The sequence below is a fragment of the Tachypleus tridentatus genome, chromosome 2 (genome assembly GCF_004210375.1).
Source record: "Tachypleus tridentatus isolate NWPU-2018 chromosome 2, ASM421037v1, whole genome shotgun sequence".
NCBI classification, from domain to species: Eukaryota; Metazoa; Arthropoda; class Merostomata; order Xiphosura; family Limulidae; genus Tachypleus; species Tachypleus tridentatus.
In genome coordinates this window covers 125239504-125265560 of record NC_134826.1, presented here as the reverse complement: position 1 = coordinate 125265560, position 26057 = coordinate 125239504, and the positions used below count along the sequence as shown (strand labels likewise).

The 26057-nt window shown below is 34.2% G+C and overlaps 1 protein-coding gene across 9 annotated transcripts in view; it reads right to left on the bottom strand.

Moving 5' to 3' along the window:
* Positions 1-24516, bottom strand: part of LOC143245026 (rab GTPase-activating protein 1-like) — a 70081-nt gene extending 45565 nt beyond the window's left edge. For 4 of the 9 annotated variants that reach the window (XM_076490798.1, XM_076490800.1, XM_076490797.1 and 1 more), the window contains exons 1-2: positions 23088-23355; positions 17860-17968 (exon numbers count right to left, since the gene is read on the bottom strand). In XM_076490798.1, the coding sequence (XP_076346913.1) occupies positions 17860-17946 (87 nt within the window). In that variant the 5' untranslated portion in view covers positions 17947-17968; positions 23088-23355. The other 5 variants (XM_076490804.1, XM_076490801.1, XM_076490805.1 and 2 more) reach the window with 5 other exon arrangements.
* Between the last annotated feature and the right edge of the window lie 1541 nt (positions 24517-26057).

Below are 26057 nucleotides of genomic sequence, written 5' to 3'. Positions count from 1 at the left end.
TATAATATATTTTTTTAAGTTATCCTAAAATTGCTAAAATGTGGATCAATTTAGTGGTCTAAATTGCATGACTTCCAGCCATAGTATTATACAATAGAAATAAATATTTATTTACATTTTCTGGAAAAGGAAAATAGAAAAGGTTATGTAAAACAAACCATGACCAAAATAATTGTCTTCAGAGTGATCATAGAATCATCTTGCAAACCATTAGTAAAAAAACATTTAAAGAGTTGGCTGGAGATAAGTGGAGTTCTCTATTAAATTATACTACTGGTCCCACAATATACATAGTGAACTAAAATTCAGTATGAAGGTAGTGTCAAGTAAGAATGCTAACAAAAATTTTGGGCATGAGATTCAACCATGAATTATTTTCAAATGTAAAACATAATACTGGTAAATGCCAAGTATTTACAAACTCCTAACATAGAAAAGTGTCAGGAAGACACACTAAATCGGAAGTTACACATAATGAAATTAATTCAATTTAATTTACATAAATGGGGCAGAAATTCAATCAGCAATAACTCATTTTCCAAGAAGACATGGATGTATCATAACATTATCAATCAAGTTGGTGCATGGAATAAGATATACCAGGTATACACTTCCATAGGAGGCTAATGCATACATATGCAAGGATCCACTGAATGTGACACAAAAAATAAAATGCTCCATAACAAAGTGTCACAAATAAGTTCTAGGATTTATGAGAAATGTATAATCTCGTTTACGTTGGATATTGCAATCTAAGAAACTTCAAAGTAAAAATAAGTTAACATTCAATCTACCTTGAGTAAGGAGGCAGATTATGTTTATATAATTACAGGTGAGTGAGCAAACGAGAGTTTATAAGCATAAGGAAGAGCTTTATTGGTGATAGAACACATGTAGTATATTCATATTAAAATAAAACAATATCATATATTGAAATTAGTGAAAAAAACACAGTATATAGACCAAATTGTTAGAAGTTTGATATCACAGAAATCAGTAGGGAATGGTTTCCGACAGTTCATTCTATATACTGTGTTGTTGTTTTTTCCACTAATGTAGTATGTTCCATCATCATTAAAATTCTTCCTTACACTCACAAATCATTGTATGCCTACCTATTATTCCATCTAACAAGCAGAAAATTGTGATAAAATAAAAATTGATAACCAGGAATGTCAAGACGTGCGTGAAGTACGTGCATATAAACTTGTATCAACAATCATATCTCAATACAGAACATATGACTAATGAAATCAGTGATCTTGTGCTTATCAAGGAAATTTTATAAATACAACAAGAGGAAGACAGCTGAAAGCTTAACATAAAGCAGACTGGTCTATACTTTGGGAATTATTTGAAACAGAATTTAATAGCATGTAATCTTATTATAATGGAGCTTGTACACGTCCAAACTTTGGATCCCAGAAATTGCAACACCAATCATTGCCAATCGTATTTGCATAACTAAACAGTATTTTACAGCTGAGCAATAAATAAAACAATTGAAATTTCTACAAAAATGATGTTTCAGATTTAACCAATAAAAATTACAAAAAAGGATTAAGTTCCAAACACAAAACAATCAAAAAACAAATTTAAAATATGTTTTCCTTCAGTAAAAATTTTGAGTGTTGCAACAGAAAAGCAAAGCACTTCCATAAAAAAAAACAACTTAAAATCATTTTTCCTCTTGGATGGTGATCGTTACTGAAAGTCAAGTATGTGTACAATGTTGTAGAACTGTCAGACAGTTCCAGAAAATACTGCAGGCCCAATAGCCCCTTATTCAGGAAATTGCAATTATATCTGCTCAAATGGAGTGTATTTCTGCAAGTTAAAGCCAAACTTGTTTTTTAAATTTGATAATGAAACAGTAATTTATAACAAATTAATTATACAGGGTGTTTGGAAAGTCACTCTGCAGTTTTGTCTGTTAATAAATATGTAAGTGCACAGTGACTCTCTGAACACCCTGTAGTTCCTTTGATCTAGTCTTAGTATGTACATATACACAAAGAAAAATTCAGTGAAACCAGATCACAATTTTGGCTTAATTAGTGTCTAAAACTGTTACAAGAAAAAATAATCTTCTCATTTTATGACAAATAATAAATGCTTCTAAAAGTAAGACTAATTTCTGTATAACTGTAACAAATGTACCATAATGCTGAAGACATTAATTTATTTGAGTTGTAAACAATGTTTTAGTTTTCAAATTATGTAAAAACTCTGCATGATTTATCTTTTATTATCATACAAAAATACCCCAAAAATAGCAAGACAAAGGCAAAACAACAGTTATTAAATGTAATATGTTTAACTTCAAATCTAGCAGACAACTGATCTTATTGCAATTGATTACAATGAATTACACCTTGCTTCCAAGATGATGCTATAAAAGCTACAAATCAAATAACCTTGTTTATTAAAAGTCTATAACTTTCCATCATATCCCTGATATCATAGCAACCAGCCAGAAGCTGCCATACTTCCCCTTGAAGAGCCTTAGGAACTCCATGCCTAACATACAAAGCCAAGGATTTTGGCCTTTGTTTCAGCTTTTGCTTCCAATTGGTCAAAACTTCAGCCCAGCCAACCAATTCTGTCTCAGTGCAGTCTTTACTAACCTTACCTGTACCACTTAGCAAAGGTTCATCGTTATCTAGATGGAGTCAAGGAAAATGTTTTATAACTAAAGGAAACCTCACATGGCTTAGCAATACAAACACCCACACAGTATCAATGTGTATGTAATTTAACTATCTTAACATGTACAGCAGGTACTTGAAGTGAACTAGAAAAGTTCAGCATAACAGAAACAGATCAAAGAATAAAAGACCTCAAATATACCGCTGGTATGGGTTGAGAAAATTCTATGTAGAGTAATGAACAATGTTTTAACCGTCTTTGGTCATCGTCAGGTTCACAAAGAAATAAAGAGGTAACTCACTGATAGCTAACCACATGTTTGAAGCGGATTGTGTAATTGAGTGTAGAGGGCATGCTTAGATGTTTGATTATATTTATTAATACAGGTATAAAGGTGTTTTTTTGTATTGGTTTATTTTGGGCTTTAGCTGTTGTTGTATAAGTAAGGCTTCTTTAATTTTGCATTTGTTTTTTATTTGGTATTTGGGTGTTTTTATGGTTACGTTGTGTTTATTTAACTTGCAGTGTTCAAAAACGTGTGAAGGTGACTTTTTATGTTCTTTGAATCTAGTTTCCATTATTCTACTTGTTTCTCTAATATAGAAGTCATGGCAGTTATCACATTGTATTTTATAAATAATGTTGGTGTGGTGTTTATCAGTGTATTTTTTACATAGTATAGACCTTAGTTTTGTTCCTGGTTTTCGAATAAATTTGGTATTAACTGGAATGCCATATTTTGTTATGAACTTATACCATCAACTGGCATGCTGCATTAAACCAGAGATTTACAGACTTATGGAACGAAACATAAACCAAATCAATACTAGGAATAACAGAGACAAAAAGATCTGCCACAACAAAAAACTAGAAAAACTAAGATACAAACAACAGAAAAGTCACCAACACAACAAACTGTTGACTAACCTCATAATTAACAGATCCGACCAACAATTAAACACAGACGACATATATCTACTTTACAAAGGACTCAACTTCACAATAGCATCTAGGTACATTTCAACCTTAGAAATTAAAACATGTTTAGAAGACCTAGCCAGGAGACTTGTGATACTTTCCACAGAAAACAAAAACAAGAAAACAACTGAAAACAACCAACAAAAAGAAGACAACTTTGACAATTCTATTGATATCCAACAGCCAAACTTCGCAGGAAAAAATAAAAATTTATATTTTCAAGAAACACCTAGAAACAACATCTTAAACAATTTTTTCAGAGAATTTTCTCATAAAACCATCAATATAATTTCACAAAACAGAAAACTAAAATATAATCTTACAAAAGAGACATTAATTCCATTAAAATCCTAAAACAAGACAAAAACAAAAAAATCTAAAAGCAGATAAAGAAAATGCTTTAATCATAATGAACATGAATGAATACATCCAAAAAATGAAGAACATTCTATCAGACACAAACAAATTTAAACCAATACACACAAATCCAACAAAGACACATGAAATGCAACTACACAAAATACTACTAAAAATGAAAAAAGCCAACACAATTTCAAAAACACTTTATTCCTATCTACTCAAGACCGACTCACTCACACCACAAATATACAGCATCTCCAAACCTCATAAACCAGATTGTCCATTGCGACCAATAATGTCCACATATGAATTGTTTAATTACAATCTTGGTAAATATAGAACATGGGCATTCTCCAAATATGTAACATCAGCCACTTCATTCATCAAAAACTCTTCTAATTTCAAGTCTAACCTTAATCAACTTAATCATAAAGCCTTAATGGTCAGTTTCGATGTAATATCCCTCTTTACAGAAGTCCCAACCACTGAAGCCTGCAAGATAGCCTAAGAACTCTATATCTGAGATCCTAACCTATCAATTAGCAACCTTCATAGAATTTACCACAATGAAGATAAACTTGATGTTCAACAACCACAACTATATACAAACAAATTGCTTAAGCATGGACAACCCAGTATCACCAGTTCTAGTCAATATTTTTATGACACAAGTTGAAACACAAACAATTAACACAGAATTACATCCACAACTATACTGATACGAATATGTAGATGACACGATTGTGGGATTCACATCTACAGAACACTCACTTAATTTTTTCAATCACATTAACCTCACATGTGAATAGTAAAAAAGCAATCAAATATCATATCTTAACCTCAAAATTACCAGAACTGATACACAATTTAAAACAGAAATCCACTGAAAAATCACCCACACTGGACTATACATCCCTTGGGACTCAGCACATGAAACAAAACAAAAACTCAACACACTAAGAAACCAACAAACATAGCCATAAAACTATGCTCACCAGATAAAATTAGCGATGAATTACACAAAATAAAACAATACTTCATCAACATCAATAAGTTTCCTCCACAAACTGTAGAAAACATTATACACACACACACCTAGATAAAAAACAAAATCAATTAACAAAAGTAAATATATCCCACGAATTAAAAAATCATGAAACCATATACTGCTGTACACCATATATTCCCGACATCAGCAGAAAAATAACCAACATTTGGCAAAAACTAGTAACAAAATATGACATTCCAGTCAATATCAAATTTATTCAAAAACCAGGTACAAAACTGAGGTCTATACTATGTAAAAACTACACTGACAAACACAACACCAACATTATTTATAAAATACAATGTGATAATTGCTACAATTTCTATATTAAAGAAACAAGTAGAAAAATGAAAACCAGATTCAAAGAACACAAAAAGTCACCTTCACACATTTTTAAACACTCCAAATCAAATAAACACAACATAAACATAAAAAACACCCAAATACTAAATAAAGAAACAAACATAAACAAATCCAAAATTAAAAAAAACTTACTTATTCAACAACTCAAGCCCAAAATAAACCAATACAAAGGAACACTTTTATACCTATATTAATAAATATAATCAAACATCTAAGCACGCCCTCTACATTCCTACACTCAATTACACAGCCCCCTTCATACATGTGATCAGCTATCAATCACTTACCTCTTTCTTTCTTTGTGAACCTGATGATGACCAAAGAAGGTCGAAACATTGTTCGCTCCTCTACATAGAATTTTCTCAATCCATACCAGCTGTTTTTACACATATTTTTTTCTCTACAAGTGGGTTTTCTCATCATCACAAATGAAAGACCTACTTAAGATTTTGGAGAATGCTGCTTTTCAGAATACACCTTATCCTTATTTCTTAACCTTCCTATCAATGTTGTCCTTTTAATTTAATACATTTTAATATGTAACAAAACACACACATGCACATATAAAAAAAATTTATAAAACAGCTAAAAGACTATTATTTTCAAATTTGAACAACAAAAATGTTGTGCTTTTACAATATATATGAATGCTTTTTTTAATGCCAACAAGTTAATGCTAACTTTATATACACAGCTAAGCTACTGAATGTAAACATTTTCCTGAACTTTAAACACATTTCCAATAAACACTCACTTGTACTGTCTTTGATAAGCACAAATTTTTGCTTGCCTCTAACCTTGCTAGTCCCACTTATTACTGCATGCTAACAGGGAAAATAGCATGAAGCAAGCTTCCACGAATAGGATTGCAATACTACCCCTATCACTACTACCACTCTTTCTAGTGATGCAAATGTTAATCACTTCAAGATGGATCATAACTAACTAAACCAATTCCAATTGGAAATGGAGAGGAAAGGTGGGGGATGTGGGAGGTATATATCTAATGGAAAATTCATTTTCAATTTAGGAAAACAATTTTCAACATGATATCTTACCCTCCTCCCCATAGAGAATGTTGGTGAGAAGTCAATCACCCTTTAGAAAGTGCCCAAAAGAAGACAATGAGGTGTAATAAATAATTAAAAACAACATCCAAGTGGGAAACTGCACAACTTCTGAATCAAGTATACTCTTCACTTAGTAGTAACGTACCACCAAAACTTAACAGACAGGAACTTGGAGGGGTCTCTACTAAAGATAACAGAAAAATGGGAACCCCTGGTGTAGAATGGCCAGGACATAACAGACCATAAATGGACGTTCAACCTTGACCAACACCTGGTTTCTGGAACTGTACCACGGGTTTGCAGTAGGAAGAGGGTCTTCTACCTGGCTCCTCAAAAATGAGTACTAGCAGTGAAGAGGAGTCCAAATACCAAGAAATAATCTCCAAAAGTGTGCACAACAAACATATGTCAAATGGTAGGAAAGAAGGAAGGGAGCTCAGGTGGATGTTCATCTTCAGATCAAAACCTGGTAGAATTGGGAATTTGGCCATTCAGACCATGACATCAGGAGGGTAGCACTCTGACACAAGCAAGAAGTAATGTATTTCATCTAGCCACAACCAACACCAGATTCATCATGAATCAACACCCAATGGATGGTAGGAAGAAGGACTGCATCTCCAGTCAAAACCTTGACAACATAAGGATTTTTATTGTTCAGTCTGCAGCATAAGGAGGAATTAGTCAAGCATGTAAAGACATATGTTGCTGAACTATTTCTGACCAACACATGAATCCTGGGAACCTACATCCAGTGGGAAGGAAGAACGTCTCAGGTCAGGGACAAAGTGCTTTTTTTTTTTAATTTTTCATTTATATATATAATGCTGCATCCAATATCTGGCAGTACATCAAATCCACAGTAGGAATAGCATCATACCATGGACACTTGTGGAATGCCATCACCCTCTCTCAAAGTAAGTGGTATTGTGCACACTTATGAGGGCAGACCTCCATGGCCCAATACTAGAGCAGTTATGAACTGGTAAGTGGCAAAGACTCTCATACACTAAAAGAAGGAGGGAAATAATGCAACAAAGAGTCAGGAAGACCATGACGCCAGAAAGAGTGCAATGGGTGACTACTATACTCTATATTCAAAAGCAGAGTAATCAAACTGATGGAGTGCATCATCCAATATTTGTCAGCATCTAGAATTGAATATTAGATCTGCAGCAGGATGAGCATCAAATGCAACAGATCACAAGAAAAGGGCAGTGATTCCAATCTACATTGTTCATGTTATTCCACAAGTGTATAGTAAGGGACAAAGGTATTTATAAAGCAAATTACTACAAGGCACACCTACAAGTGGTTTACTGAAACGTCAATCTCAATGGCAGTCAGAAAGTGATTTTGTGATGTGTTATTTTATACTGATGCATAAGGCACATTTGAACGGAGTCACTCAACTAACATCTGTCAGCACCTGGAATTGAATGTGAGAAGCATGGTAGGAAGAGTCTCAAAATCACAGTCATCTAGTAAAATCACAGGTCATACAGTGCAAATTTAAAACTAAGTATACTTAGTCAGGCAACACTGACAACAGAGTGAGAACCAACTATGCAATAAAGGTCCTCTGCAGAGAAAAAAACACATGGAGGACTTATCACAAGAAGATAAATTGTTACAGTTCTGGTAATGACTCTCAATTGAAGATAGAAATCTGATGAGAAGAAAATATGAACTGACAAATTCCACCCATGAGGGTGATGGGAAAAGATCTCAGAGAAATAAGAATTTCATGAAAGAAAAAATGGGTTTAGGAACCATGGAAGGAGACAATACATGCCCTATTCCCTTTGAGAGCCTTGACCTGACAAAGGAAATGGTGAGATTGAAACCTTCTACAAGGGCTTGGGGGAAACACAGGAAATGAGAGACAAGTAGAGAACAAAACATACTTAAATAAGGAATCCACCAAAGGTGGAAAAGGTCTAGGCAAGTCACCCAAAATAACACGACTAAGTGGCATAATCAAGAGGGTTGTGCTAATTCAAAATTAAAAGATCACTAAAAACATAATTATAACAATCATCAGTGAGTTCTGACTGTAATATAAAAGTAATCAACTCCTAATAGATCAGAGAAGTCACTTCATGAGCCAAGAATTGTGCTGCTGACCCATTAAAACTTGATCAGGAATTATGCTGCCACATTAAGAGCAGTCATAGTCATGACCACAAGAAACTGGAAGCAAATAACTCCAAAAATAGAGAGAAAAGGGAAGATAAAATACCTTGTAATTCTCCATGACACAATAAAAAATTGTAAAACAAATTAATTGAAGGAGAAATTAAAAAAAAGTAAAAATATGTGGATAGGTTAAATTATCCAAGAACAAAAAAGAACATCTAACCAGTAAGATTAACAATCAAGTAGTGATTAAATACATTAGAGAAGGTCTAGTTATTATAGGGGTAGTGTTGCACTCTTATTGGTGAAAGATTGCTGAATGATTATTTGTATGTTAGTATGCCATAATAAGCAGGAGTATTAAAACTAGTAGAGAGCAAAAATCTGCAACAATAAAGAGCAGTACCACTTCAGAAAACTTTCGTAAGATGAGGTAAGATATCACACGGTAAATAGCATTATTTTCAACACATTTATTATAAATTCATAAAATTCTAACAATCCTTGTAAAACTATCACATCAACAATTAAAATTGGTAGCTTAGTGGTACTAGCTAATCAATTAATCAATGATCGAATATACTGATTAATACAGTATTCCTTAAACCACACTGTATCTTTTGTGCATGATCCTGTGTACTAATTCTTTTATTACATGAAAAAACAGAATGTTAGTAGCAAATACTGTTACACAGCTAGCTATATTCCATCTAATCAATAACTTCAACAAAAAAAAAGGAGTGGTAGTAAATGATGCTCACTGTTGTGAACAGCTGACCAGAAGAAAGGCAACAGTGAGCACCAGTGTCAGACAGTCTGAGCATTAAAAACAAAACATGAGACAAGCAAGTCTTGTATCAATATTTCAACTATACTCTTCAAAAAAAGAAATGCAAAAGGCAAAATTTGAGACATATTGTTAACAAGTTTATTCCAAGTAGTTCTGTGTGACATGTGTGAAACTTTGCACATTCACTGCTAAACATCCAAAGTCTGCAAAGGCGAAGTCCACACTCACTAGTTGAAGTTTAACGTCACTCAACGTCAATAACAAGTATGCCCCCGTGAGCATCAATAACTGCTTGGCATCTCCTGCCCATGGAAGCGATGAGACGATGAATCACATCCTGCGGAATGGCTGTCCACTCAGCCTGCAAAGCTGCTGCAAGCTGAGGTAGAGTCTGCGGTTGAGGTTGTCGCCGTCGCAGACGTCAGTCCAACTTGTCCCAAAGATGTTCGATGGGGTTTAAATCTGGTGATCTGGAGGGCCAGGGAAGAACGTTGATGTTGTGGTGTCTCAAGAAGACAGTGGTGAGTCGGGCTGTGTGAGGACAGGCGTTGTCATGTTGAAAAACATCGTTGACATTCACCATGATGGGTTGCACATTGGGCCTATAAATCTCGTCGATGGTTGCGTACGATCTGATTGGAAATCCTACACAGCCCTGGTATGGTTGAGGCAGTAGACGTCACAGTGGTGGTCCTATCCCGAAGGTGACGTAACCAGATGTAGCGATCTTGTGCGGGTGTGGTCACACGAGGTCTGCCAGATCGTGGACGGTCACGAGTTGATCCATGCTGTTGGTGACGATTCCATAGCCTTGTGATGGTGCTTGGGTAAACATTCACAGCTCTGGCAACATCTGATCGAGATTCGCCTGCTTCTGAGCGACCAATGGTGTATGTTGCACTGTGCTTTAGTGAGTCTTGGCGTAACTGTATTGCGTGTCGGTGGCTTAACACTGAGCTATGGAAACCGAGAACCTGTCACTTTAATAGGGATTTTGCACATGTTGCACTTGCAGAACATGCAGTTCTCTTAAACAAATTTATTGAACACGAATGCGTTTTGGCGAAAAATCCGATGTTTTCCTCCGTTTTCAAAGTGCACAACTTTTATTGTCATTTTGGTCTGACAATCAGTGCCTTAACACGTGTAACATCACATACTCTGAGCTTGTAACGTTATTACATATATTTCTCTTTAAAATAACAAAAATATTCCTTTTGCGTTTCTTTTTTTGAAGAGTATAGTTGCATAGTTCAAATAATCAGAAACCCCATCTTGATTCTTTTCACAACAACTAATTTAGTCATAATTTTGATTATCCAAAACACTAATTTTGATGAGCTGTTTATTTTGTGAGGATAAGCATAATCATAATTTCCATTGATTGATTGTTAAAACAATGAAAAATACTTAAATTTGATTAATTGATTTAATCATAATTTCAACATAATCAGTGATCACTGTCAATCAATTATATTGATTAATAAACAATTAGAACAGCCAGCTCTTTTAGCTATTAAGTGAACAACAAAAGATATTAAATGCACATAAAAAGAAATAAGTATCTCTGAAGAAGTACAGAGAAAGTACTCAATAATAATCCAATAATAAAATTTATGAAATAAAAATACATACTATTTTATTGTGCTTTACTTAGGAATTTTTATTTAATTTAAGTCATAATACAGAAAATAAATACATTCTGTAATCACAAAACTAAGATGTTAAAATGGATAACAATGCCAGTAGTGAAAAAACGTGTGTGCAAGATACTTAGAACACCACATACAATCTTAGTATGTAATTCTAGAACACAAAATCAATTTGGTATTTCTGGCCTATCTTTCTTTCCTTTAGTACCACATGTATTATTTCATGTCCAATGTCAGGAATTATCAATATTTTTTTCTTCAGATGAAAGCATCTGTTGTCACCTGACTTCAGACATGAAATATATAATCATATCATTAAACACATAAATATCATGTGTCAATGACAGCTTACAAATTTTCTGCATACCTTTTTTTGCAGTAATATTCTCTAAGCTTAAACAATAGTGTCCAATGCAACTAAATAGTCATATAAAATGGATGTACAAGACTTTATTGTTGATTGGATTGTGATCTAGTTATGTTACTTATTTTAAATGTGATACTAGTATGTGCTGAGCTTCAGTATATAACTACTCAACTGTTGAGATAGCATTATCATGTATATACCACTCCATCTATACCTAAATGTAATGGGTAAAAAGATCAATCATATGTATGTGTGTCCAGAACAGTGCTCATCTTCATTACCATTCAATAATGTGAATGTTATTAGTTCAGTGTCATGAAATGTCCTAAGTAAGTTGTACTCATATGTTAATCAAGTTTGTGGGAATATAGTATGCATCTTTAATGAGTTTGTTGAGGCTATTGTCAATGACCTAGTGGAATAACAGGGAAAGTTATCAGTATACTAGGAGAAGATAATCACAATACTAAACAAGACTTCTGTACAAGCAAACTATTTTACACTGAAATCTTTGTGTCCTCTTACTACTTCATTTACATATGGTTTTTATTTTAATTTACTGGTTCATTACCATTCAATAATGTGAATGTTATTAGTTCAGTGTCATGTTATCAGTATACTAGGAGAAGATAATCACAATACTAAACAAGACTTCTGTACAAGCAAACTATTTTACCCTGAAATCTTTGTGTCCTCTTACTACTTCATTTACACATGGTTTTTATTTTAATTTACTGGTTCATTACCATTCAATAATGTGAATGTTATTAGTCCTCTTACTACTTCATTTACATATGGTTTTTATTTTAATTTACTGGTTCACTTAGAATACTAAAAGAACCATACATTTAATGAAGAGAAGAAAAATTCCTTATACTGCCAGAAACTAATGTACTCATAAATCTGTAGAGAAGAAATTCCAGGTGTCCAAGAAATGTTACCTCTCTAACATAGACCCCACTCACATAGGGTAGTTATTAAAGCTGTTGGCATTTGTGTGCCCAAGTGTAGAGCCTCAAATATAAGGATGGAATCCATTCAGAATATAAATAGATGGAGGAGCAGTAGCTGAGAGATCAGAATCTACAACAAGCAGTTACAACATGACTTCCAGCAGGAGCCAAATACGTCTAGAAGCCAATGACAATAACGAAGAATGCAAATGAGCAACATCAAAAATCTGATTCCAATGCCTCTGAGACATCTGAGACACCTACAAACATCAAATGACAAAGAATAAAAGCTTCACATGATTGTGAACCTAAGTAGCACTCTCCAAGCTGACATCATAAAAACCAGGGAACCAACAAAAGAGTAAAAGTTGACAACCTTACCAAATTAGAAGTCAGCAAAGGACTCAAACTGATGTGGGGAATATGAACAGGCTTCAACAAAATTTGTAGGGAACATAAATATCTCAGAATAATAATGAAAGACAAATTTGCAAAAAAAGTGTAATCTGTTCAAAGTGATCAAGGGTCAAGCTTATAAACCCACCTTTCCAAAAGTTCAAGTTGTTAGGAATATAAATATACATACTTGTGGCAGTGGTAAGCCAAAACATACTGTTCAGACAAACATGGAGTAAACACGAGATGGCTTCCTTATATTACAAGTGTGAAACACATTCTGTCATTACACATCTGTCAGTAGTGTCACGCAAAACACATCAACTTGTGTTAATGCAGCACTAAATACTTTCAGTTTTACTTGCTTGCTTATTTTTCAAAGATGTGAAATTGAAAGACACTTTATTTATTAAAATTATTTAGATGTAGATACTAATAATATTAAATAAATGAAAAACAACTCCAGTCTTAATTTTTTTTGTACAACTGAGCAAACACAAGAGTTATTTTAAACTTTAGCATCTCAGACTTGTGTTGGTGATAATCTTAAATGCACAATTTATTTACAGGTACAAACTTAAGCCAAATAAATTTCAACAATGGATAAAAGTGTGTAAAATACTATTACTGATCTATTCAACACTTTTGAATTGCCTTTACTAATACTAATACAGAAATATAAAGCAGTAAGGACTTTACCCTTTCTAATTTACATCAATTACACAGATAAAGGAATGGTCAATAGGTTACTTAAACTTATTGATAACACTAAAATTCTAGGCACTGCTTGCTGTGAGAAGAATGCTTCTGTTTTACAATAGGATTTGAATTATCTGGTGTATGTCTTTTAATTATAATAAATGCAACATAATGCTTGTGAAATATCATGATTTTAGTTATGAGAACAATTTTGATTGGAATAGCTTTTACAGAACTGTAAAAGAAAAGTGTTGTTGATAGTTGCAAGGCAAATATAGTTTTAAGATGTTTCTACATAAATACTGAACATAATTCTAAAGAGACTATATTGTCACTGAAAATGTCAGTGATTAGGACACATTTGGAGTATTGTGTTCAGTGTAAGGCTTCTTAGATCAGAAAGGACAACAAATTATTGGAAATGTTTCAAAAGAGGGCTAGCAGGATGATACCCAGAAATAGCAAGTTTGTCATCTAAGAATAGTTTCAGATTCATCAACTTGTTTTCTTTTAAAAAGAGAAAAGTCAGAGATCTAATTGTGGATTTAAGATTGCTAAGGGAATCAATAATGTTATTGCCTTATTTTCTTTCATACTTAATTGTTAGACTGATAAGACTAGAGTACATATTCAAATTTTGGCAGGACAGAAATCACCTTCAGCTTATAAACTTCATTCTCAAAGGGCAATTAGCATTTGGAATGCTGCCTTCAGATGTGGTAGATGAAGTTCATTTAATACTTTCCATGTGGGTTCAGTTGAATTGGGCAAGTTCTTGACCACAGATTGACTTTCACAGTTCTATATTATAACTTCTTATGTGTTCTGTATATTTTCACAAAAGTTTGCAAATTTCAGTAAGCATTTACAATCTTTTGTAGACAAAGTATCAAAATATTTAATGAAGCATTTTCATGAAAACCTTCTCTGTGGATGTACAGAGTCAAAATGTTGAACAGTGATAGTGCAAAGTGATTTTCATGTTGAGACAAAATACTTTTTTTCATCTGAAAGTTATAATTTTCCTAGATAAAAAAATGCATTTCTGACAGGTACTCTGCTCACATACAAAGTTATTATAGTTTAGTTCTGCCCTCCATTTGTACTCTCACAATCCCCTCAGTTCATGTGATTTAACAGATTCTCACACACAAATTGTCTTCCAGTGAGCTAGTGGTAAGCCTTCTGATTTACAATGCCAAAATCAAGATTTTGATTCTCCTCAGAGGACACACCACATAACCTAATGTGACTTTGATATACACACATACAAATTATTATGCAACAAACCACAACCAACAATAATGCCACACACACCCATGTGACTCTCTCCATGCTATTATACCTAGATGTCACCGAGTTTAAGCAGAAACATAAGCATGAGTTGGCAGAAGGGAGGAGGGGTGAAAAGATTCAGTGTAAGGAAGCATCTGTCAGAAATACATTTTCAGTGCAGGAAAATTATAACTCCCAACAAAATATCTTACTTTTGCTCACATATATAGTGAGAATCTCACACTGAACAGATGGAAGGACTTATGCAAGGGAGAAAGTTAAAATTTTCTTAAACTGAAAATGTATTTCCAGTAAATGTCACCTCCTTTCAAATTACAACTATTACATAACTGCTAGTGTCCTTCCTTTTCAATCTTAGCATTGGTCTGATTATTTCTCACTTTCTCCAGTCTTTATTACACTTGGAAATATCCATCTCATGACACTCTCCACCTATATAGTTCACACTCTATCTATCCTGATACCGCATATAAACATCTCATTCAGATAATATTGTTTTTAAACTGACCCAATCTGCAGTCTCTAACACTGGCTCTTAATGGGGAGTAAACATGGGAGAGTGTAAAAGGAAGTAAGTATTACTGAAAATATATATTTAATTTAAGAAAACATACTTACCTTCTCTTACATTACAGCTAGAATACCCCCCTTTGATAAGGTGGTCAGATCAGTAATAGCATCATCCATGAACTGATTATGGATATGTCAAATAAAGTTTAGCACCCTAGTGAAAGAACTGTACTACATCTGGAATAGATATGCTCTTCACCCAGAACCTAATTCATGCACTGCAGGTGGAATTTGACACAATCCATCATCAGTATTGACCAGTATTTTGAATTTAAGAAAACATACTTACCTTCTCTTACATTACAGCTAGAATCCCCCTTTGATAAGGTGGTCGGATCAGTGATGACATCACCCATGAACTGATTATGGATATGTCAAAGGAAGTTTAACACCCTAGTGAAAAAACTGTACTAAATCTGGAATAAATATGCTCTTCACCCAGAACCTAATTCATGCACTGCAGGCGGAATTTGACACAATCCATCATCAGTATTGGTCAAGCCCCAACCAGGTAGCCAAGGTTCCACTGCTCAGGGTTCACATTACAGGGCCATGGTCCTGATATCTCATGTTGGTAGCTATGGAATTTGGACTACAATATATATATACTTGTAAGTAGATATCAACCTGTAGTTATAGAATGATGCATTCCAAGACACCAGAATCAAAACAAGAAGTCTAAAAGGCAACAAAATATCCTCTTAAGATAGTCCGTGAGGGGTAGTCCAGCATAATAAAATAGTACCACCCAGTCTGCCTCTAGATGGTCTAATGGAACACCTCATTTCTACAGAGCCTGTTGCAACCTAGATAAAGTATATTGGATTAATGGTTGCTTGTACAGAAATGGTTTGATAAAAGAACATCCTGGCTCGACAACATGTGGAAACCTGTAAAAAAGAAGTAAGAAATCCTGAAAAGTAAAGAACAGACAATATCAGTAATGAAGATACTCACACCTCCAGCAGGTATGGTTAAGATAGCTATAGGGGTAAATAAAAAACCCTGAGATGAAGATACTGCCAGATCATGTAAATAATGTAATATAAATGTATTAGAGGATGTCCACATACCAGCATGTACAATGGCATCCAGAAGGCAATTCAAATGAGTCACTAAGGGCATAGAAATATGACAAATGTGAATAGAAATGACTTGTACAAAATATCTTAATCTCCAAGGCCCAGAGGCAATATGGATCCATTTTCGAGCCAACCTTGACAAAGTAACAGGAGATAAATTCAGGAAACTGAAGGACCACCTTGAATGATAGGTCATTGTTTTGCACTTCTAAAGGCATTAGTGTGGACAACATAACACTTCAAGACCAACACTGAGTTTAACAAATGGTTAGAATCTGATAAGTCTTAGTGGTGAAAATTAGTGATCAGATGAATTGGTGAAAAGGATTTACCCACTTTCCTGACTTCCAGTCTCTTAGATAAAAAGGACCTGTCTGGTTATAAGAGGGCACAGGTAAAATGAAAAACTGTCCTGTGCATATGCAGCAAGAGGGATGTGATTATCTATGTTATAGCTCTCTAACCATATAATATTACAGGATATACCATGCCAGAATGACTATAATATTATAATCAGTAATTTACATTAAATTTTGTACTTTTCTGATAGGTGGTAAATAAATCAGAGAAGAGTGGATACAAGAGAACAAATTTCACATTTCTTATACTAGTATAAGACTGAAGATTTTTTAAAAATATTTCTTCATAAAACTAAAAACTGAAAACTTGTACAATATTATGATTTGATTCATTCAATATGTTTTTATTCATATACCATGATAAATAATTTACTTTTGTTAACTTTAGAATACAACACACCAAATTTTTGTGACATGCTCATAAAAGGATGCCCATAAGGAAAGAGCTTAAGAGAAAGCTTGATAAATATTTGAATAGTAAAGACTGGCTTTAAGCTTTATAGTATGGATATTAGGAAATAAGATGGCCTATATGGACCACAATGTCCAATTACAAAAGTTGGCATATTTCGAAACTGAAGATCTGGGGCTATCATACTTGGTTAGAGAATGTGACACCTTTTGTAAAGTTAAAAAATAATAAAAATCAAAAACCAATACACATAAACAATCTCGAGGTCCTTGATAAGAAATAATAAAATATGGTAAACTTTTATGTTTCAGAAAAAAAAAAGGTTTATAATACCTAGTAAAGACTGTAACAATGAAATTCATGACGATGAATCAAATAACTTGTATAACTTCATTACCATGCAATCCCTAGGAATTTTGACATTCATCTGTCATGTTACTTAACACTGATGGGTATTGTGTTCCCTCTCCTCCTATCCCCTTTTTAATTAATAAAAAAAAATATTATTTTAAAGGTTTATTCAATAATAAGACAAAGTGTAATATAAAAGACAATAAAAAACAATTGTCTTTACATGTTTGACTTAGTCCCAACACTGAAGTTTAAAAGGCACACAAAGAGAAACCAGAATATCTGACACAAAAGAAAAGATTAACTAATACATATACAATCTCACCCCTAGATGTTTCTGTGTTGAGGACATCAAATAAAGGATGTTTAGGATTCCATTTTCCACTGAAATTATATGTTGTTTTTTCACCATTAAGATTCCTGGTCATAGATGTCTAGAAAAAAAAGTCTCAATTATATTTGTTGAACCTACAATATGGCTAAAATGCTGTTGTACACTATTCTTTTAAAAAACCATAAGAGATCAAATAAAAATTGCAACTTAAAAACAGAAAATTTGTATCCCAAATATAATTTAATAAAATCATGTTTTACAAAAACAAAACTCAATTACACCATGAAACAAATTCAGTCTATTTTGCAAAAATGTTACAGCAAAGTTTCAAAACATTTTGGTATAACTAAACATTTTTGTATTACAATTATAGAGAGAAAAACAAAAGGAATGAATATTAACATTTTCTTAAATCAAAAATTTTTTTTTACAAAAATCATTTCCTCCTTTCACACTTACAGCTATTCATTGTCTGCTGTGGTTTCTACCCTTGTTCATCTAAGCATTCATGATAGTGTTTTTCTCGTTTGCTCTACTCTACACCCCAGTCAATTACCCTTAGCAATACATATCTTGTGATACTCTCCACCTATGTCAATGCACCCTCTATCCTGGTACTGTATATAGTCACCTTATTCAGATGGTGTTATCACTTTTTCAAGACTGGCTCAATCCTAGTTTCTAATGCCAGCTCTTAAATGGGAAGAATGGTTGGAAAGGAGGTAAGTATGATTGGAAATATATTTTTATTTCAGAAAATATTAAATTCCAAGACATACATACTTCCCCTTAGAGCTATAACTCCACATTGATTAGGTGAAGAAGCCAGTGAGGACACTATCCATACAAAAAGCATCTACACAGATTTCAACAGAAGATTGAAACCCCTCTGGAAAAACCTCACTAGATCTGAAACACATATGCTCTTCACCTAGAAGTTAATTCTTGCACTGTGAATTGAATCATCACTACAGGCCAGGCCCCATATAGCTAAGGATTCCACTGACAAGGGACGGAGTTCAAGGTCCATGGTCTCTATATCTGATGTTGGTGGAAAAGTCAAGTTGACTGTAAACTATATGCACACTTATATGTGGATCCATTGTAGTCATGGTGATTCATTCTAAGCCACTGGAATTATGACAAGAAAGTAAGCAACACTAAAGTGGAAATATCCTCAGTCTAGAGAACTATGAAAGTCAATACATCATGCTTAGAATGATGGGATCATATGAGAGTCACTCAACCTAAGGAAATAGAAATCATCCAATATGAAATTATGAACACTCATCTTTGCTCCCAACAGTGTCAGGAAGGTAAAATCCATTTACCCCAGAATTACTGTGAGGTTGTGAAAGCATTGCATTCAACCAAATATCCAAAATGCAACCACTTTACATTAGGAATTATGAGTGGGGAGTAGACCCTCTTCTGTGAACAATGTACTGAATCAATATTGATCAAAAAGAAGTCATATTCAACCCAGATGAATGTCAAATTTGAACCAATATGATAATTAGGCTCCCACACAAGCTGGTGCCACTCCTACTGATATCTGAGGAAAATAACCAAGGTAGGAAGAGAACTCCAACTTTACCCTTTTCAACAAAATGAAAAGAATTTACTTTGGAGTTAAAACCTCTGTGTGTGTGTGAGTGGGGGGATAATGTGCATTGAAGAGCCCAAAAAATGAGTGCAAATTCTCTAAATTCTAAAACCAACATAAATTTATTCATTCAAATGATTGGCAGGGACAGGAAGTATATCCTTATACTTTACTCATGACAGTCTATGAGCAGTGGTTTAGCATAGTCAGTCTCCAGGATGTCTTATGGGACATCTCATTTATACAGTATCAAATATGTTAAATTAGTGGTTGCCAGAGTAGTAGTTTGATAAAAGCCCTCAAGATCAAAGAATGATCCCAACTAAAAAAACTGGGGAACCTAGTAAACTAATGTGTATAATCCCTTTTCTGCATAAATACCATTAAAAATGCATGAGTGATTTAAATGATGCCTATATTCCCAGAAGAGAAAAAACTTTCATGAATTGAGAGAAGGAGAGATGAGTAAGAGTCTGGCTTCTTCTTCTCTAGTATTAAACCAGATGGAAGTCAGATGGGCACTGATTAGACTAATGACATATTGAACTGGAACAAGAATAGGTGTTTCAGCCCTGAAAATCAAGCCTGCCTTCATTGTTTCTGAAAGTAGAATGAGGATGTAATGTTCTAATAATTGAAAAGATGGTGACAGCAGTAATCAGTTACATATGTCAAGATGTGTGCCACTGTTAGTCCCATGGGCAGAGCTCTGAACTGCAGTACCCAACCCTTGTGCATAAAATGCAAATAATGGTGGGATGGCTCCCTACAGAAAACATGCAAATAGGCATTGGCAACACATGAACTTGGACATCAACAATACTAGTAAAAAATGTCAACTCACACTGAGGAATAAGAAACTGGATAAATATAAACTGGATAATCTAGGCACTGATATATATAAGAAAGATCAATTACTGAATGAACACCAATTTTCTGTCTTCTGAAGCCCAACTACTGATGGTAGTGAAACCTTGTAAGAACTAGCACTACTCTCTCAATACCCCTATAATACCAAACTCTAATAGTCCAAGAACTAAATTCTAAATCCTGAGGATTCATGGAAATCAGAAACATTACAGCTTGAGTAGATAATAGTGTCAAATATCTGAACTGTATAACTAATCATAGCTCAAGAACATAGAGTGCTCCTGGATCTATGATTAAGGTTACCCTAAGTCTAGAAATTTTCAGAGCTAAGCCTCCACAGACCATAAAATAATACAATATTCACCAACATCGCTGGTGGTATTCTGACTGAGCAGTAGAACCCTTAGAAAAATAAAGTATCCATTCTTAGTTATAATGTACCAAGGGGCTGATATCAGGGGTCGGGACCTACAAATAGGGGCAGAACTATGACTCCCCTGTGACAGCCAGTGAAATTTGAGATGCCAATGAAAACAAGGATGAGCTGAGAAGTAAATAAATGATTGGTTAGTTGGCCTTTATTGTTGCAAAGCAACCAGCTGCTTGCACCAAACAAGCAATAACAACACATAAAAGTAAAACTGTCAAAATAAATCAAGATAAAATGGGAACAATGTCCACAATTCACATAAAAGATTTAAATAGAATTGAAAAAGCCAATGGGTAATAAAAAGTTAAAAACACAAGTAAGTGGGACAGTGTCATCAGTGCCAAACACTGTCTAATGTCAGGGATAAGACAGAAAAGACAGATCTAAAATGGTCCCATCACTCACAGTCATAACAATGGCATGACAGTAAAATATGAGCTGTTGTGACATGAGTATCACAAAGACCATACAATGATGAATCAGTCTCAGATAAAAGACAATGATGAGTTAAACTGTGACCAATGCACAGACTTGTTAGAGCAACTTCCTCCTTCTGATACTTACAGAAAAAAGAATGGGCAGAGAACAGATGGTTTGACCTAGAAAAGCTTGTTATGACATTGCTTACTCCAAGTCAATTACCAACTGACATGAATCTGAGCTTTCAATACAGGACTGTAATTAGAGGCCAAAGGAAGAACAATATCACCAAGATGGAGTTTGAGATCAGGATGTATACTCCATTGGTGGCAGAAATGCATGCAAAAAGTTTTCAAAAAAGAAAGGGTAAAATTATTTGCTGTGGTTCACTTCAACAAGTAATTGAGGGCAGTTTGAAGCTGCCACTCAATAAACCTTATGTTTGATGACTGACACGAGATGTGAAAGCTGTTAAAATACAGCCTGTTTGCAACCATAGGAGGAAGTTGTGTAGTAATAGCATCAATTTTGATAGTGAAAAGTGTGACACACAAAACACAGCCCTACTTATACAACAACTAAAACCAAAATTAAACTAATTTAAAGGAACACCTTTATACCTATACTAATTAATAACCTAACATCCCACTGCAACGACCCCTACAATCCCGTAGTCGTTTATACTCTTATCCCTAAGACACATGCCTGGCAATGAACAGTTGCAAATTCTCTCTTTCTTAACCTGAGGTTGACCTAGAAAGGTCAAAATGTTGTTCTCTCCTTAGTGTTAATACCCATAACAGCCATTCTGAGATACATGGATAAGTGATAAGATTTATCTTGCTGCTCAGCAGGAACAGTCCTTGCATGATCTTGATCCTTCAGTTGCTCTTCTAGGATCTACTGAAGTATTAATATTTGACATCCATTAGCTAGTGAAATAGTCTACTGCATGCCTTAACTCTGCTACTGTGAAAATTATATATAAATTCCCACATAATGTACAAAATCAGGCTATTCCACAAATGGATAAAATCTCACCCTGCAGTAGGGCAATATGTCTGTATTTCTGTATTGAAGGCATAGACAACATAGTATAAAAATAATTTTTTTGCAGCATTGTTATTCAACATACTATCATCCCTTCTAAAATTTTAAAGTTAATTAACTATTTAAGAAAAGAATGGTCCATCACACAATGAAACTCTTATCATATTAAGTAATATTGATAGTGCTTTGTAAAGGCTACAACTGCAAGCATTTGTTTCTTTCTTGTGTATTATCTGTATTCAATAAGCATAAGGCATATGATTAGTGTATGTAATTACATATTCTTCTTCATCCCGTATCTACAGTTACACTGTCCTGATCCCACTCTTGCTGATCTTGGCATTCCAGAGGAACTCATTGTCTTGTCGTGGATATGCCAGATCTGGAGTATCCTAAATTAAACAAACTTTAGGAATTCTAATGCTTGTCAACAAGTCACTGAGGTGATTTATCTGTATTGAATTTAGAATTATTTTGCATTATCCTCCACCAGCAACCTCAGATCCATCACACCACATATTTGAATTTAAAGGCGGTAAGATGAACATAATTTCAGCAGCACCACTAGTTTTAGTTACTTCCACTTTGCTTATTGCACCAGTAACCATTCTGTCATAATATAGGATAATCAATCACCCATAATTAAAAAAAAAATTTACATTTCACTTGTCCCTAAATAAATAACTGTCTGAGCAATCTCTGCAGGAAACAGTTGGTAGAGACTATAATCAAACAGCATTGACACAATAGACTACATCCATCCTAAACTATGAAATATTGCTATTTAAATAGAAATGCTGTTATGCCCTATATTATTTTCATCCATGTAGTGCATTAACTTACATTGATAACTCTGCTGTGAAACACCACTTTTCCAGTTGCACGAGTAAAACTGACTGATAATATTGTGCAGTGTGTCCAAGACTTCCGTGCCAAAATAAAAATGTAAGTCAGTTTATTTATTTTTAAATTACATACAAAGCTAGTCAAGGCTTATGTGTGCTAGCAATTTCTAATTTAGCATTGATAAACTAAATCAGGTCTCCAAACTACGGCTTGCGACTTTGATTTATCCGGTCTACCAACAGTTTATTAAAGTAATAATATAATTTTTAATACTATAAAATGAAAAAAATAAAATGTAATTCAGCAAAAATCCAACTTACTGCGATACTGCTCGCTAAGAGTTCATTAAAGTAATAAAATGCTATAATGATATCATCATCATTTTCATTTTTAATTACATGAAAACAACAAAAAATTAAATAAAACGTGACTGAGCAAAACCCAATCTAGGTACGATACACTTTTCTATTTCCTGGAAAACTTCATCTCACTTATCGATTTCAACGTCCTGAAGCAGTATGTTTTTTTTCTCACACCTGTCCTGTGTACCTCAGTGTGTGTCAGTGAATGTTGCTGTTTACTTTTTCAAGTTCATAGCTATTCCTAGTTATCATGTCAGAACAAGGAAGCAAGAAAGAAGTTCACTCGGAATTTTGTGTTTAAAAAAAAAAAAACGATGGAGTGTGGACTACTTCGTTACTGAATCACGTAACAAAGCATTGTGCTTAATATGCAACGAAACTATTGCAGTGCTAAAATAATACATTTGTTGACATTACCAAACCAAGCATTCATCAAAATATTTTCAGTTCACGGGAGAGCTACGTTCAGACAAATTCAAAACCTTAAAACGTAACTTATCGTTAGAACAGTTTGTATTTAAGAGGAAGAAAACCGAGAAGTAAGCTGCAACAAGAGCAAGTTTCAGAGAGGCACATCTGTTAGCTAAACGAGGAAAACCATTTACAGATGGTAAGCTAATTAAATTATGCATTATTGAAGCAGCCGAAGAAATGTGTCCAGAAAAAAGTATACTTATTTAAGACTATTAGCCTCTCAGCAGATACAGTTGTTCATGGAGTCGAGGACACTGGAAGCAATATTGTGTCTCAGTTGAAAAACAATGCCAAAGAGTTCGAGTACTTTTCCATCGCGCTTAACGAGCCAACAGACGTGTGCGACACTTCGCAGTTGCTATTCTTTATTTGCGGAGTCAATATCAATTTTGAAGTGACTGAAGAATTAGCTTCTGTGCAGAGTATGCATGGAAGAACTACAGATGAGGACATTTTCAAAGAGGTCGAAAAATCGCTAACTCAGTACATCCTGGAATGGAAACGGCTGAAATGCATTACAGCAGACGGTGGTAAAAATATGAGTGATGCAGGAAAAGGTTTAGTTGAGCAAATTTACAAAGTTGTTTTAAGTGCGGGTTGTTCTGAGCTTATGGTTCTTTACTGTAATTTCATCAGCACGCACTGTACGACATCTATCATGTGTTATGGAACTTGTAATTTCGAGAGTGAACTTTATTCGCTCTCATGGACTCAATCATCGTCAATTGCGTGAATTTTGGGCTGAGCTATAGGAAGGTTATGTTGCTAGTTTTTGAGCTTAGAACTGAGATTAAAATTTTTTTAAATGAAAATAACTGTTGTTAACCGTTACTCACAAACAGTGAATGGCTTTGAAAATTAGCTTTTGCTGTTGACTTTTCTATGTATCTGAATTAATTCAGTCTTAGTTTGCAAGACGAAACCGTGCTTATTTGCGATATGTACACTGAAGTGAAAGTATTTCGGTAAAAACTAAATCTTTTTCAGTCCCAACTGATGAGGAGTTGCTTCACACACTTTTCATGTTGTAAAGATTCAAGCAAGAAGCGGAATCCCCATTCTCACGCAGGTTTGCACAATATAACTTTTCTGATCTGAAACTGCAGTTCAATGAGCGTTTATCTGATTTTGATGCGAATGCAGCAGAAATAAGGCTCTTCTAAAACCAATTTGATTGTGTTATTGATGAATTGCCACCTGAAGTTCAAACTGAAGTGATTGATCTGTTGAAGGACAAATACAAATAAGGGATACTGATAGAGTTCTATAAATGTCTTCCAAGTGATCAACATGTTCATTTAAAAAACTTTGCTCGTGGATTCATCTCAGTTTTTGGCACAACCTATTTCTGTAAACAGACATTTTCAAAGATGAAGTACGTGAAATCTAGTTACAGATAAGCCTTATCTGATGTGCATTTGCAATCACATTTTATGATAGAAAGCACTAACTTTAAATCTCAGTTAAACGTAATTTTGTCAGAAAAACAACAGTTTCATGCTTCTCGCTAAAGAGAAAACGACTATGTATTTTAAATATTTTCAATATATGTTCTTATGATAAATAAATTAGCAATACTGTATTCTTAATTTTACCATGGCCTCTCCCGCCCACAAAGTCTAAAAGATCTACCTTCCCGCCTTTGTTAAAAAAGATTTGAAGATCCCTGGCCTAGAGAGAAGACAACTAGTCAACTTCACCCACTACCACTTCTTGGGCTGTTCTTCTATCAATTAATACAATATTTGACAGTCACATTATAATGTCCCCACATTTGAAAGAGCAAACATGTTTGCTGGTGGGGCTACGAGCCAGCAACCTGCAGATTTTGAGTCAAATGCCCAAACAACCAGGTCAGCAAAAGGTGTAGATGAATACTTTTATTCTGCGAACAACATCATCATCTGCAAACAGCCATCTACCTGTCTACTCACACCTATACTATCACCATTTTCTAGAACAAAGTTGGTATTTATTATTTAGAGTGGTGGTCCTATTTTGAGGGCCTTATCTGCTGAAAGATATACCAGTGTTATGAACATTTTAATGTCATTCAAAAACTTGATCTCTTGCCTTTGTACCTTTACAGGTATGTATCAAGTCCTACCAAACAATAAAAAGAGTCAGAGTG